Below are 15,864 nucleotides of genomic sequence, written 5' to 3' on the forward strand. Positions count from 1 at the left end.
GCCAGAGCTTCATCTCTAGGGTTAGGGTTAGGGTTAGGACTTGCTTGCGACAATGGCATCTCCTGTGGAATCAGTCCAGTGCTTTGGGCGGAAGAAGATTGTCGTGGCCGTCACCTACTGCAAGCGCGGCCGAGGCCTCATCAAGATCAACGGCTGCCCAATCAAGGCGGTGGAGCCCATCCTCCTTCTCGGTCGCCACCGTTTCGCCGACGTTGACATGCGCACCCGCGTAAAAGGTGGTGGTCACACCTCCCAGATATACGCAATCCGCCAAAGCATTGCCAAAGCCCTCGTTGCCTTCTATCAGAAGTACGTCGATGAGCAGTGCAAGAAGGAGCACGTGGACGTGCCGAGAAAGCGACGCGCGTCGGCTGCCAGTCTCCGACATTTATTCCGGCGTGGTGGTGTCGGCCGCTGCCGCTGCGGAGAGGTGGCGAGGGTGTTGAAGCCAGGTGGGGCGAGAGGGGAGGTAGGCTGTGAACAGATGGGTGCCTTGGGCTTGCCAATGGCACGGATATGGGCTTGAGTTTGAAGCCCAGCCCAAGCTTGTTGATAGGGGGTCTCATGGCTCCTCAAGCTAGCCACCCTCATGGCCCAAGTCCATGTTGAGCTAGCCCATTTGGTTGCCTCAATTCCAAAAAAAAAAAAAAAAATCTCTATACCTTTAATCGTTCAAAAATCCCATGGCTTAATTTAATTTTTCAATAAATTCGTTTAAATCTTGTTTTCATCCATTAGAATTATTTATCCCATATTATCTAGCTGTTTAAAGTCTAAATCTTTCAAAGAAATCATATGCCTTAATTTAATTCTTCAATAATTAGTCCAAATCTCATTTTCATTCATTAGAATTATTTATCCCCATATTATCTAGTTATTTAAAGTCTAAATCTTTCAAAGAAATCACATATCTTAATTTAATTTTTCAATAATTAGTTCAAATCTCATTTTCATCCGTTAGAATTATTTATCTCATATTATCTAGCTATTTAAAGTCTAAATCTTTCAAAGAAATCACATATCTTAATTTAATTTTTCAATAATTAGTTCAAATCTCATTTTCATCCATTAGAATTATTTATCCCACGTTATCTAGCTATTTAAAGTTTAAATCTTTCAAGGAAATCCTACGTCTTAATTTAATTCTTCAATAATTAGTTCAAATTTCATTTTCATCCATTAAAATTATTTGTACCATATTTATCTAGCTATTTAAAGTCTAAATCTTTTAAGGAAATCATGTCTTAATTTAATTCTTCAATAATTAGTTCAAATCTCATTTTCATCCATTAGAGTTATTATCCCATATTCATTTAGTTATTTAAAGTCTAATCTTTCAAAAATCCCACGTCTTAATTTGATTTTTCCATCCTAAAAATTTTACAATTCGCTTAAACCTTATTTTCATCAATTAGAATTATCATCATATATTTACCTAATTATTTAAAGTCTAACTCTTCAAAAATCCCTTATCTTAATTCAATTTTTCAACAGTCCATTCAAACCTTATTCGTCTAAATGTTATCTTCCTTAAGTAGAATTATTATCATATATCTATTTATTTATTTAAAGTCCAATTCTTCAAAAACCCAACGTCCTAATTTAATTTTTAACCCTAAAAATTCCACTATTCTTTTTTATTTGTTTAAATGTTATTTTCGTTAATTAGTATTATTATCCTATATTAGTTTATTTATTTAAAATCCAATCCTTCAAAGATCCAATGCCCTAATTTCATTTTCCAAGTCCTAAAAATTCCACTATTCGTCTAAATGTCATTTTCGTTAATTAGGAATTATTGTCTCATATTTATTTATTCAAAGTTTAATCCTTCAAAAATCCAATGTTATAATTTAATTTTCAATCCTAAAAATTCCACTATTCGTCTAAATGTTATTTTTGTCAATTAGAAACTCTATACTTGTTTATCTCTTTTAAAAATCTCAATCATTGAACTTAATTTTCAACCCTAAAAATTCCACTATCCTTTTTTATTCGTTTAAATGTTATTTTCGTTAATTAGTATTATTACCCTATATTAGTTTATTTATGTAAAATCTAATCCTTCAAAAATCCAATGTCCTAATTTAATTTTCAATCCTAAGAATTCCATCTTTCGCAATTATTTACCTAATCTTTATTATTTCACCATTGTTATTATTCCATTCATTTACTTATCCGCTCATTTAAAAATCCAGAACTCTCAAATCATTTTCAAAATTCCAATCTCGTTCAAATTTAATTTCTAAAATTCTCATTCTCACGTTTAATCTCTAAAAAGCCTGATCTTCAAATAAACTCTAAAACTCCAATTTTCCAATGATCTTCGAGATTCCAATTTTTCAAATAAATTTCAAAAATCCAATTTCCCCTCAAATAGTTTCCATTTCGCTCTGGTTTTCAAACAATCTTCTGTTCCTCTTGATTTTAATAAGCATGAATGAATTTTTCGTAATTCCGGAATAATGGAATCTGTGACATTAATTCATGCAAAATAAACGGGCTGTGGTGGGGGCCCTACATAAGTGATTTTATGATTGATTGATTTATTGTTTGATTGGATTATCATATGTGATTGATTTATCCTACTCTCTTACATGCATGAGGTTATTCCTAAATTGTGCACTAACTCTCTCTATTGATAGCGCATGGTAGATCGTTGTCCAGGTATGTACCCATTTTCCCTTCAATCGTTGTCTATGCATGTCCCGATTCTCACATGTGCGATTTATTCTGGGTATTCATTGATTCACTCGTCCATTGCCATGATTGCTTCAATTTTATTAGTAGAGACCCGACTTTAGGGGCTTAGAGGGGTGTTACGGTCTTTGCTGTACCTTCTTGATAAGTAACCTGACCCCCGAGCCCGATCCGGTTTTTTGTAGATCACCTTTTCCAAAATAAGAAATCACACTTAGGGTTTTCTTTCTTATTTTGTTTACCCTTTTAAAATAAAACAAAAGTAAGTGGCGACTCCAAGTCATTTTTCTTAATCAATAAAATCATTTTCTTTAAGATAAAAATCGAGCTCGCCATCGAGTGGGAAACGCATGAGCCGAAACGCAGGGTCCACAATCATATTCATAATTGAGCACTTAATATATAAATATTTATTCTCAATCGTATAAATATTGTCTGTTTTGCGCCTAATAGACTCTTTTAGCTTTAAAACATATTTATAAGATTAAAAGGAGCCAATAGATGTACAACATCATAAACTTTTCCTCCTATTTGGCATGGGATATCACAAAATATGTGCATGTAATGAAAATTTTGGTATATTGACATGTTAAAAAAATTTAAGATTGATTTGTTATTCATTTTGAATGAAATATTATCAATAATTATTATTATTCATTTTTTAACTATTTTAAATTTGTTTCTAATTATAAAACTAATTTCATTTTTTAATAAGAATTAAATTAAATTAAATTTACAATGTTTTACAAGATCAAAATAGAAAAATTATTTTTAAAAATAAATACTTTATTTTATTATTTTTAAAAACAATTTATCAAACACCTTTATTTTTATAAAATTTTTAAAAACTATTTTTTGGCCTTTTATTTAAAAACACTTACTAAAAACAAGTATAGGAAAAAAATGGTAAATCAGACCCAATAACTTTTTGAAAACAAATTTGAGGTGCTTAATTTTTTTGTCTTTTTTTTTAATAGAATGTTATAAAAAAAAACAATTAAAAATATGAAAATATTTTAATAACTCTTGCATTTATAAAATGTATATTACTTCGACATTGTTGTTTACATTAGAGTTTCTAAATAAAAATTTTACTTTGAAAAAATAATTGACAACTGTGTTGGATAAGGCTTTTGGCAGTGGATGTGGGTTCACATCATTGGGCCCAGTCCAAAAGGCAGTCCATAAGAGGACAACTTGAAATTTGGAATAAAGGAAAAACAAACCCGCAAGCCAAAGATTCACAGAAACATAAAAGATTCCTTTTTGGGGTAATTTACAGAGCCAATTATTAAAAATGCCTAACATAACATCGACACAGAAACAAAGGATTTCATTCGGTTTCCCTCATCAAACACAAAGTTTAAAGAAATGGGAGAAAAGCATTTCCCTCTTATGTTGAAGTTCGCCATTGCAACTCGATTTGAATCTTTCCGTTCTTTGAGTCAATTAGATGGTATTTCTCGTTGATCCGTTTGTTGCTAACAACGTCTGAGAGGTTTATATCCACATAACCCAGAGTTTCCTGTTTGTGAAAGAAGAAACAATATACACATCATTGCAGTTGCTAAATACAATAAAAAAGTATTTGTTCATGCAAACTGTGTACTGGTTGAGGAACCCAATTCTTATTTCCATTGCGCACTTGAATGCAAAGGTTTCTAATTCCCAGATACTGAAACAGCCTAAATCTGTGATAACTGGGGAGATAAATGAACCCATTTTGAATATTGTAAGAAATTGCTTTGACGTCAGTTCCCTTTTGGTTGAAGTAGGTATTTATAAAGATTAAAGAAGAGATGTAATTGTACCTTAGGATGTAGTAAGCCCATCCTTGATGAGGTACTAACAACTTCTACATGTATTCTATCGTTGGTAGGTGGTTCCTCCAGCATAAATTGAAACTCCTCTTCCCATCTGGGGTCTCTGTTTTTCTTTACATACTGTGCATCAAATGCCAAACATGATCATCGAAGGATAGATAAACAAAATTGAAATCCATGAAAAAACTATAAAGTCAAAAAGGAAGAATTTGTGACTCCAAGAAAAGGCCATCAACAAGCTTTTAACAGAATAGAAGCACTATTCTGTTATAAGAGGTGACTTATTGCTGAATATTTTACCAATGCTAGATTGAACAGAGGATCTTTGTCTAAGAGCAGCTTCACATTCACTAAAATTACCTTTTTGTCATAGAAAATGATGGACCATCATCATTCATTGTAGACTAATATAAGCAAGAGAATGCAAGAAATAGAACACGGATTTTTGTAGCAAGGAAGGGGCTAAAATCATTGAAGTGCAGACACTGGAGAAGTATGGGTCTTGCTATCACTGCTATAGACTGCAAACTTGTTACATGATAGAGATGTTAAAATATACCTTGGTTTTTCTCTCCTCTCCCCTGAAAAGTAATCGAACATATGGATTTGTGTGATGCTTTCCCTCAACCTCCTGAGCTTCATGGACAATGATTACAAGCAAACCACCACCAGCAGGTGTTCCTTCAGGAGCCTTTTCTATCGCATTGGGATCTTCAAGATCCTTTGGTATTTCAGTGTCCTTAAAAGGTTTGTACAGAGCTTCTAAAACAATCTGTCCCCGTGACTTCTCATTTTGAACATCATTCGGGTCCATGTTTTTAAGTAAATCAAGTGTCAAAACTTTTGGCTCATCAGGTGTAAGCTCTTTCAGGGGAATGACATTCATGCCCATCTTATCATGTTTACCAACCTAGGTAAAAAGGCAAGTACAGCATGAGAAACAAGAATAGAAAGAAACCTATGGAACACAAAAAAAGAACCAGACTAGGCCACAGAGGATCTGCACAAGTCAACCATGGGCTGTTAAAAACGATAAGTATACCTGTTCCCAATCATAGACGATGACCTCTAATGCTTGAGATTCTGGATCTTTAACAACCATATTAAACTCCTCATTCCATTCAGGATTCAAGTTTTTATGTTTCACAGTAGTTTTCTTTGAAGGAAGTTTGTCCTCAGACAACTTCATTTTAACATAAGGATCTGATGCCCCCATAATATCTTTCTTTTTTAGCTTCATTGCCCTAACAACCTTCACACTGAGAATGCCAACAGGCTTTTTCATGGCTCTGCCAATTTCAAGGAAGTAATGGTTAGTTTCAATCAAAGACTCTAAAAGGACATATAAAACTGTGATAGTTTGAAACAAGGGGAGCACACAGGAACTTACTTTGCAGGATCCATTATTGGAACTTCAAGGGTTTTGGGCCATAGGTACATATTTGCAACCTGATCTTTGATAAGCTCCTGCAGAAAAAGGAATGATGAGGAACTAGAACAGAATTACAAAATACAAATCTATAAATTCTAATAGAATAATTAAAAAGAAAAATGACCTAAGAATACTGCACAATGGACAAATTTCCACATATATGAGATTATTTAGATCTTATATTCTGTGCTTTATGGCATTGGAGGAAAAAAACCTATCTTTACAATGCAGTCATTAGAAAACAAAAAGTTAGACTAAGTACAAAGAATTTGGATAGGCCACCAAGAATAAAAATAAGAACATAGAAGTCACTAGTTTTCTTCTTGCTATATTATTTTGAAAAAGGAACATCCAATGAGGCAACTAAAAGAATCATACCTGCACCAACCGATACAGGCCAGGAATGGCCATTACGTCTGCTCCTAGCAGCTTTAGTCCAAAGTCAACATGTGGCTGCAAAATTAGAAAATAATAATAATTATAATCACAATCATCATCATCATCATCATCATCATCATCATAATGACAACAACAACAGCAACAACAGTAATAATAATAATAAATAGTAGAGAATGCAAGAGCGAAAACTATCTGACTTTAGATATAACCAAATACTGATTCTGGTGTTTGTGCACAATATTATAGAATCATAGATTATCTTGGACAAAAGATTTAGGTGAAATTTGTTGACATTTAAAAAATAAAAAATCCTCAAGTTTAATCTTAAGACTGCCTACATCATCATCAAGACAGTAGATATTCCAGAACCGAGAATGTTAAGCACCAAATCATGTAAAAAGATTCCTCAGCACAAAATATGTTCTGTCCAAATAAAGATGATTGCTTAATTGATAAAATTGTTGTAACACACCTTCTCCATGAGAGACACAAATATATTGGCAAAACAAGGAAATGATGGAACCAAAGGCTTCAGGGTGATGCGAGGAGCAGCAAATACTTGCAAATCAACCACCTGAAATACTCTGAAGGAATCAATAATTCATACTATATTCTATCTAGCATGCAGTAATAACTTCCCTCTCCCACTCATCACATCATATAATAGTGATGTTAGTTTATTTTCATTGACAATCATAAGAGCCAATACCTGCACAGTGGCTCTCAACCCAAATGCTTTTACTGCAACAGTGATGTTAGGATTCCCTGCCCACTTCATGGATAGTTCCATGATCAACTCCTTTTCATCAGTAGCATAGACTTTCATTCCTGACATGAATCCAAATCAAAAGTGAGCAATGTACTACTAAATACTGTGGAGATTAAAAAACCAACAAAAGGAAGAAAGAAACACAAAAGGTATAGCATTTTCCTTAATAACTTGGCTAAGAAAATGAATGGCATAAACTGAATGTTAGGAAACTTGCTAATAAAGATTCTCCAAGAATGAGAAATTGCCATATTTCAACTCTAAATGTATGACCACAGACAGTCTATTAGTCTACCCAAGTAACGAGAGAAGAATGAAGAACAGTACTACTAACCCAACTGTGATAATTTCACACAACAGGCCACCTCAAGTATGCTACTACAAGTCAAACAATAAGTTCTAAGGTTGCATTCAGTTAAACAACAATAGTTGCATACAATTATATTGGTGTTTCCTCTTGGAAGTGATGTGAAAAATGGGATTTCTTATAGGGGGAGGGGTTCTTAAGAAAAAACCACATCTATTGAAATGGTCAACTATTTGCAAAGATAAAAAGAAGGGGTGTTTAGGCATTAAGGATTTCTCCATTCTCAATAAGGAACTTCTAGATAAATGGTGTCAATGATTCACCTTGGAAAGGAATATGCTTATACTGGGAAGGTTTGGAGAAGAACCAGGAGGATGGTACTCTTGAGTAGGGACAAAGGTTATGGTGTGGGCTTATGGAAATCAATTAGAAAAGGGTGAGGAAATTTTAAATCCAAAACAAGATTTGGGGTGGGCCATGAGAGAAGAATAATATTTTGGCACAATATGTGGTGCAATGATATAGCATTAAAGGATTTTTTTCCATTGCTATACACCCTTGCAACTTTCAAAGAGGCTTGGGTGGATGATGTTCAGGAGGTTAAGGGTGGGATGGTCACGTGGAACTTGTGCTTCTTAAGGCACTTTTAAGATTGGGCGATGGGTACTATTGAGGAGCTTTTTCTAAAGCTACATGTGTTAGGAAAAAATAGAGGAGAGGATGATAAAATGGTATGAAGGGCTAGCAAAAGTGACTAATTATTGGTGAAGTCTTTCTATTTTGCCTTGAAAGTAGAAGGCGAAGTGCCTTTCCCCTAAAAAATAGTGTGGGCTCTTGGGCTCCTACCAAAGTGAGTTTCCTTTTTGCATGGGAAGTGGCTTGGAGAAGGATTCTAACCATAGATTAGATTAAAAGCAGAGGATGGTTTTTGACAAGTTATTGTTGTATGTGCAAAAATGTAGAAGAATTAGGACACCATCTCTTCCTCCATTGTGGGAAAGCTAGAAAATTATGGCACTTTCTAAGTCTCTTTATTTGACATTTCGTGGGTCCTCCCATATTGGGTATGGAACTTGTTAATTGGCTGGAATACCAGCTTTGCAGGAAGGAGAGAAGAAAGGCTTGGTAGAACAACTCCTCTTGGCTTTTTCTAGACATTCCAGAAGAAATACAACCAAAGAACAATTAAAAGGTGTGCAATGCACTATCTAATCTCTTAAGGCCTCCCTCTTATGTAATCTATACATGTGGTCTCGTGGGTATCTTCTAGCTGATAGTCAAATGGGCGCTCTATCCTTGGTAGATATTATAGAGTGGTTGTGCTCCAAGTTCTAGAGTAGGGTTCTGGCTGCTGTAGGTTGCATCTTTTGTTTTCTCACATGTATAGTCCCAATGTACTGTGTTCGCCACTCTTGAATATATATAATGATGCAGATAAAACACATGGCATTGGAACATTAGGAGATCTAAAAGTCAAATATTCTGCAGGATTAAACGTCATACTTGTCCAAGCTACATCATTTGGATGTAAATTATTTCTTGTTATGATTCAATTCAAAGAAACAAAAAAAAAAAAAAGAAAAAAAGAAAATAAAGTTCAAAAAAAAAAAAAAAACCCTCAACACCGACTTACAACATTTTCACCATTTTTATTGCACCTAACAAAAAAATTTCCAAATGGCTACTAAAATATGAAAGAATAAATTCTCCTTGCATAAACTAGTTAACAGAATTTCACAGGACACAGCTAGCACAAGAAGCTTTAATTAGTTTCTGGGTGTCAGCAAGCGCCTGCCCAAGCTTCCAACATACATGAGCAGATAAGGATAAAGGATTATCATAGCAAGGTTTTAGTGGAATGGGTCACAAGTTTTGAGATGAAAGAAATTTATCAGAATACTCCTCATTAGTGCATCCATGGTTCTTTTTTGTGCCATGATTTAACCATCAAATACCATGAATACAAATGAAATCATTTCTTATCAGCACAAATAATTTGTCCGGGAATGATGCCTTGGGCTTGAAGATATTAGGATGTTGCTCCACCTGACATCCCATCCTAACTTAAAAAAATAATTACAAGTTCATTTGGGAAAAAAATGCACACTGGACATAGTTATAAGGCATTACGTGTGTGTGTGTGTGTGTGAGAGAGAGAGAGAGAGAGAACCTTGAAATGTAGGTGGTAGGGAGCCCAAGGTGAGTGCTTCAAATTCAACTGAATCAATTTTGTATTTTGGAATTTGCTCAGCAATGATAGGTTTTGCTATGTTCTTCGCAGTCTTGCAAATTGCCTATGGAACTTGATAAATCAACACTTGATACAAAAAGATAAGAGATTGCAACTAAAGAAGATCCAAACACCATAAAAGGGCACACATACCTTGTCCAGGTAAGGCCACATATTTTCTATGAATTTGTTAAGCCAGTCAACCTTCACAAAGACAAAACTTATAAGAATCATGTTCTTAAAGCTAAACTGTGCAGCTGGGACTTATGATTTAGATTGTATGAATAGATAACTCTGAAAAAATAATAGCATACTCGATCATAGTCTGGATTTTTCACCCATTGGGGTATCTCTGGAAGCAAACGTTGCAGAGTTTTTGAATCTTGTTCAACTAGAGGACGAACTATAGGATCCTGAATAAATCAAAATCCAAAGAAATGAGAATAAAATCAACTCATAGCATAATTAGTCACAACATGAAACACATTGTATATTATTTTATGTTTCCTTTCCATAACTTCTCTCACTAATCTACATGCCACTAAAGCCACAAACTAAGCAAAAGGTTTCAAAAAATAAAGAGTAAAGAAGTGGAGCAGAGTGGACTACATGTGCAGGTGACTGCTGATCAAATAGCCTAACTTGAAATAACAGAAATGACCCCATCCCAAAATATGATTGTAACTTATCCAGTCTGTATCCTCCCATCATAAGTATGCATGTTAAGGTGATGATTGACAGAATAAATGGTTATCAGCACAGCAAAGAGAATTATTTGATTGGTAATTTGGAAGAACTTCCTTACTTCCTTACTTGTAGATATGAAAATTGAAAGGCTTTTCCTCTTAAAAGCAACATTCATACTTCTGGTTTGCTAAACAAATATTATCTGAGATCCAGAGCTAATAAAGGTCATGAAGGAACAAAAAATATTTTACCAAAAATAGAGTACAGACTATCAAAACCCAAAGAAGAAAATAATTAAGACAACTTACACAATCATCATCATACAAGCTTTATCCTAACAAAATACCCAAGTTCAACCGACATTGCTGCCATACCTAAATGTTTAATAGAAAAAACTAAACCAACCCCACAACCCCCAAACACAAAAGAAAAGCAGAGAAATGTAACTCATAAAATATATCATAAAATGTTGCCATATGCCACTAAATATATGCCACATGTCTAGATATGACACTTGAAAACCCTGTGTCCTTTGAAGTTCAGATTCCCTAAAGTTGTTGTCCTGGCAAATTCCAGAATGCAGGCAAAAATCGTATTTCATAATAAATTAAGAAAGAAATCCACATTCAGAAACGGAGAAAGAAATCATATGGTTATGGATGATAATAATAAATGAAAAGGAAAAGACAATAACACACTTTGCTAGCAACCTGTCCGGAAGTAAACTGCAAACCCATTCCATATGGTATCACTCGGAAACAATTCATATGCTGAAAAAAAATAACAAGAAAAAGAAAACGAAAAAGAAAATAACTAAAGGGGCTCTTAAAGTTATTGGCAACAAGACAGAAAGTGAAAGCGAATGACCTTAGCATAATTTCAAATGGCTCATCTGTAATTGCCAAAAGACATGATTATCACAAGAACTAGAGCTCAAGCATATTTTTAGAATGGGAGCTCTCTTCCAGTTCCACTGAAGTTGAAAAACGTAAAAGGCATCATGTGGGTGAGGGACCAAAAATAACAAGGAGACCACAAAAAGAAATGAATGGCAAACACTACTAAAGAACTCACAAATTGTGATCTCCAAGACCATTTTCATTATTCTGTGTTTCTCTATTTGTCACTTGCTAGCTCTTTTGCATTGCATTTTTCATGTATTTCACAATTCCCATATCAACCAAAACTTTTAGTTATTATTTCCCACACAATTATTCATTTTCCAGAAGCCATGGGTAAAGAGCATCTACAAGCCCCAAAGTCAAGGCCCGGAATTTGGCACTGCCTCATTTCTAAATTAGTTTCCATATTTTCATGTCAAAACAATTCAGACATATCTTTGATGACTGAAAACATCCTAAAGATAAAAGCCTAGAAGAGCAACGAACTCAATTAAACTGGCCCAGTTCAATAAAAATTTCTGCAGACAACAATGCAATAGTAATTTTCAAATGTCACGGACAATGGAACCACCTGCCCTCCTGATCTATTATAATGCGGATATTACTAGGTGTAAGAACTTGCACCTTTGGTTTCAACGTCTTCCCATTCTAATGTATACCCACTCCATAGAATAAGACAAAACCCACTACACAATAACAAGAAAGAAAAAAAATTCATAGACCCCCTAATCCTCTTCCTATCTTAAGTTTAGATCTCTGGCTCTCTAAAAAGGTTTACTACCAAATCCTATTCAAGAAAGACCTACGCCTAAGCAAATTGTGATCAACATCTAATGACATAATGGAATGCATCACCGAGATAATGGAAACAAATCCATTTGAGTTTTTCTTTTTTGATTTTTAACGCAAGCCAGAGTAGAATATGTGAACTCAAACAATTAAACTTAGACACTTGGCTGGTGAAGACAACGCAGAAAGAGGCATACTAAATCATACATCATTTCTTTGATTGTATATAAGGAGACAATCTTTACCCTATGTTTTCCTGTAGTTTTCAGATCAACCTAGGAAAAAGAAATGAACAAACACCCAAATTGGCAAGCACCCACTTTAGTATTGAAAACCTAAAAAAGGAAACATCTGAACAAAACAGAGCCAAGAAAATCATAGAACGAACCCAGATTGCAATCAAAAACAAAATATGTGTGAGATGGAGAGGAGAAAATAACAGAGAGAAAGAAGAAACTGACCTTCACATCAGTGGGTTGGAAGTAGATGAAGAGGTAATACCCAATAAAAAGCCCAATTGAGATCCCCACACCAAATCCACAAAAACCCAGTATTGTACTCACAATACCCATCTTCAATCCTCTCTCACTTCACCAAAAACCACCAATCCACTCTCTCCCCAGTCCCAACTAATCCCAAAAACCCCCTTCCTTCTTCGTCCCTTCAACCTAAAACCCAGAAAGAAACTAACTCAACCTCCCAGAAAATGCAATTCCCATGTCACTTTCTTTAAAGAAAATATCATGAAATCTGCCTTGTTGAGTAAGAGTAGAAAGAAGCCGTTTGCGAGTGGTAAGACAATGCATCTTAATTTGGCATCAGTGGGCAATAAAGGAGCATTTATTCTTTAGCCAATCAGTGACCCATTGGATCCACACAACGGATTTGAAAAATGGAAATTATTACTCAAGGCGCGTGAAACTTTGGCAATTGTCGGTAACGGCGACGGTGGGGTTTTCTCATCCGTCTCTCTTCTTTTAAAATCTCATTCGTCTTTGCTGTTACTGTCCGCTACAGTCTCGTATTAAGGAAAAAACAAATAAAGACAGATTTTGAAATTTCTTTGTGGGAAAAAATAAAATTTTAATACACAATACTGAAAGAAAAAGTATCCATTTGCCGACATTTGGATTTTCTATTGACTTGGGATTTCCGTCTAACCTCCCACATTTCACGCAGCTATCCATTTTTTCCAAGAAAAGAATCATGCCATGTCACGTGAGGGTTGGCTTCTCCTTCAATTTTTATCATTTTTTTATTATTTTTCTTTATATTAAAATAAAATCCTTGAAAGTCATTAATGGGTGTGACATGGGAAGACCAAAAGTTAAACTAGAAGAAGAGAAGTTGATGATGAGAAAATTGAAAAGGAGATAAATGATTACTATAACAATTTGTAATTATGGGTTTAAAAAATGTGATATTTTGTTGTCTGATTTGGGTTTTTTTTTCTTTTCAATTTTATTAGTGTGGCTCCACCAATTGCATGTGGAATGCAGAGAGGGTGGGTTGGGAGTGGGCATGGCTGATTTTATTTTATTTGACGTTAGTGGGTCCTCCCATTTCATTGAAAAGAATATGTGCTTTTCTTTTTCCAAAGCTTTGGATTTCAAGCCAAATGTGATGATACAAAAGGCCATATATTAATTTGCCAAATGTGATGATCTGAGGGGCCTTGGAAGTTTGTACATTCATTTTTGGGATAGTGGAGAGATTCATCTTCCCCTTCTAGGTAAGTATAATATCTCATATTAAATTCCATCTCCATATTTGGTAGTCATGCCCAAACATGGAGCAACTCATGCTCACTTTCCATTCCAATTTTATTTATTTTTTAGGATTGACCATTTTTTCTAGTAACATTAGCACAACATATTTGATTGATATGTTATCTCTTCATATACTTGATACGGTATAAAATAAGTGATGAAATATAATATTTATTATATTTATTATATTTTTTTATGTCAAATACGTTAATCTTAAAGAAAAGTTAACATATATATATATATATATATATATATATATATAATTTAAATTGAAATAAAGAAAAAGCAGGATGACTCATGTAAAAATATTGAAAGATTGACCAAGTAATAAGTTTTGTTCATCTCAATTCCTCTGCATTTCGTGTAGTGCAAACTATGAGAATGTAAAGTGGGTTGATAATGGAGAGGATGCCCTGCTCTGAGTAAAACTCACTCCTAGCAGTGGGGCAGAGTTTATATGATTTTTGGGAAAAAATAACCTGATCTCTAAACAAATATCACTTCTACACACTATATAAAATAGTCATTTCTTATATTCACATTTTTTTTTCTTTTTAAATGAGGTTGAAACCGCATTTTGAAAATACGACATCACTCAAGTCATATTTTGAAGATACAATTCATATTTTGTATTTGTCAAAATACATTTTAAGTCCAAATTTATTTAGATATAAGGGTTTGTTTAACTAAATTTTCTAAAACTTAATTTTAAATTTAAAAAAGATACAGTTTTTAAAAACAAATTTTAGAAAACATGATAAATATACCCATGTTTTTATTTTATTTTTTTTAAAAGTAAAAAATAATTTCTATTTATTATTTAAAAATTATTTTATATTTTACTTTGTTTTTAAAAATTGTTTATATCAATGATTAAACAGTGTTATAAAATTTAAAAAACTGTTTTTTTGTTTTTAAATCAAGTTCTTAATTTTTTTTCATGGTTTTTTTCTTATATAATTTTGTTTTATTTTGAAATAGAATAGTATTTTGAAAAAAAAAAAAAAAGTCAACATGACACTCACGTGACCATAGGGAGCTGCATTGAATAGAGTTTCAAAAAATGTCCAAATTTAATATTATTTTTGGCTAAAAATTTAATTTGTTTTTCATGAATTTGAATTTTTTGTTAAATTAATCCTTTAACCATACAAAATCAAAGCTAGAGTAAAATCAGTAACAACCCATCTGCAGTTTCTGCTTTTTGGTGGTTATGGTGTTAAATGTGTGATGAATGATAAGAAGGAAATGCTCACAAATAGGACAACTTTGTGGACGTCTCCCATAGGACAAGCCAAACTTTTCTTTTATCACACATGGAGATGTTTGGATAGAGAGAAAGAGAAAGGTTAGACAACTGTCAAAACGGAGTAGTACACAGGTGAGTTGGGAAACTCATGACCCCTTTCATTCATCTTCCTCACAATTTTAGTACACCGCATACCATTACATCCCTCTTGATTGAGCTTACCACCACCATTTTTATTTCATAATGGTAGGTTTCTAAAGTCTTCGAAAGCAACCCCTCCCTCACCCTCATCATCACTCACAACAAAGGCGTCAAAATTTGACAAGATTAGTAGACCCAACTACCAAATTTGACATGGATGGGTTCGAGTATAGTTGTATTTGGGTGAAATTCGTATATACTTGTGTAACACATTTATAATTAATTAATTAATTTAAATTAACTTAATAATTATATTTAAAATTGTATTTTATGAATTTATATTTTTAACTTGAATATTATTTAATGTCCGAGTTTTGACAAGACATGAAGACAGATAAATTTCTTTATATTTTAATTAAAAATCATATAAATTAAGAAAATAAAATTTGTATAGAAATTAATAAATGTGGGAGATTCGTGTGGGTTCCGTGTTTTCTCCGTCTATTCCTATTTCTTTGTCTTTATTCATCATGAATCGTTATGACTTGCGGAAAGTCCAACAGGCGATCAAATGAGGTGGCAACTTGAAATTCAGACAATATCCATACCTAAAATATCTAGGGTGTGACTCATGACTTATGAGAAGATGTGGAGGGAGAGTGACCCT

The 15,864-nt window shown here is 33.7% G+C and overlaps 2 protein-coding genes across 2 annotated transcripts; one reads left to right on the plus strand and one right to left on the minus strand.

The window, feature by feature from the left end:
• Window positions 1-526, plus strand: LOC100243853 (small ribosomal subunit protein uS9). The gene has a single exon (XM_010666657.2). It carries the CDS (start codon window positions 53-55, stop codon window positions 524-526), a length of 474 nt encoding a protein of 157 aa, XP_010664959.1. The 5' UTR covers window positions 1-52.
• Window positions 527-3,940: 3,414 nt separating this feature from the next.
• Window positions 3,941-13,054, minus strand: LOC100260940 (synaptotagmin-2). The gene is made up of 12 exons (XM_002272721.5): window positions 12,500-13,054; window positions 9,975-10,073; window positions 9,814-9,864; window positions 9,601-9,724; window positions 7,064-7,182; window positions 6,827-6,928; window positions 6,334-6,408; window positions 5,914-5,990; window positions 5,566-5,812; window positions 5,083-5,433; window positions 4,512-4,643; window positions 3,941-4,225 (listed from the first exon to the last, which is right to left on the minus strand). The coding sequence occupies exons 1-12, from the start codon at window positions 12,608-12,610 to the stop codon at window positions 4,094-4,096; spliced, it is 1,620 nt and encodes a 539-aa protein (XP_002272757.1). The 5' UTR covers window positions 12,611-13,054; the 3' UTR covers window positions 3,941-4,093.
• Between the last annotated feature and the right edge of the window lie 2,810 nt (window positions 13,055-15,864).

The sequence above is a fragment of the Vitis vinifera genome, chromosome 18, assembly GCF_030704535.1.
Source record: "Vitis vinifera cultivar Pinot Noir 40024 chromosome 18, ASM3070453v1".
Lineage (NCBI taxonomy): Eukaryota > Viridiplantae > Streptophyta > Magnoliopsida > Vitales > Vitaceae > Vitis > Vitis vinifera.

Bases quoted from the DNA above. Each gene is read 5' to 3' on its own strand.
- LOC100243853 (XM_010666657.2), top strand. From the start codon at position 53: ATGGCATCTCCTGTGGAATCAGTCCAGTGCTTTGGGCGGAAGAAGATT.
- LOC100260940 (XM_002272721.5), bottom strand. From the start codon at position 12,610: ATGGGTATTGTGAGTACAATACTGGGTTTTTGTGGATTTGGTGTGGGG. The intron at 5,434-5,565 runs GTATACTTATCG...CTTTTTACCTAG, and splicing joins TCGTCTATGATTGGGAACAG to GTTGGTAAACATGATAAGAT. The intron at 4,226-4,511 runs GTACAATTACAT...TTTCACAAACAG, and splicing joins TGGGCTTACTACATCCTAAG to GAAACTCTGGGTTATGTGGA.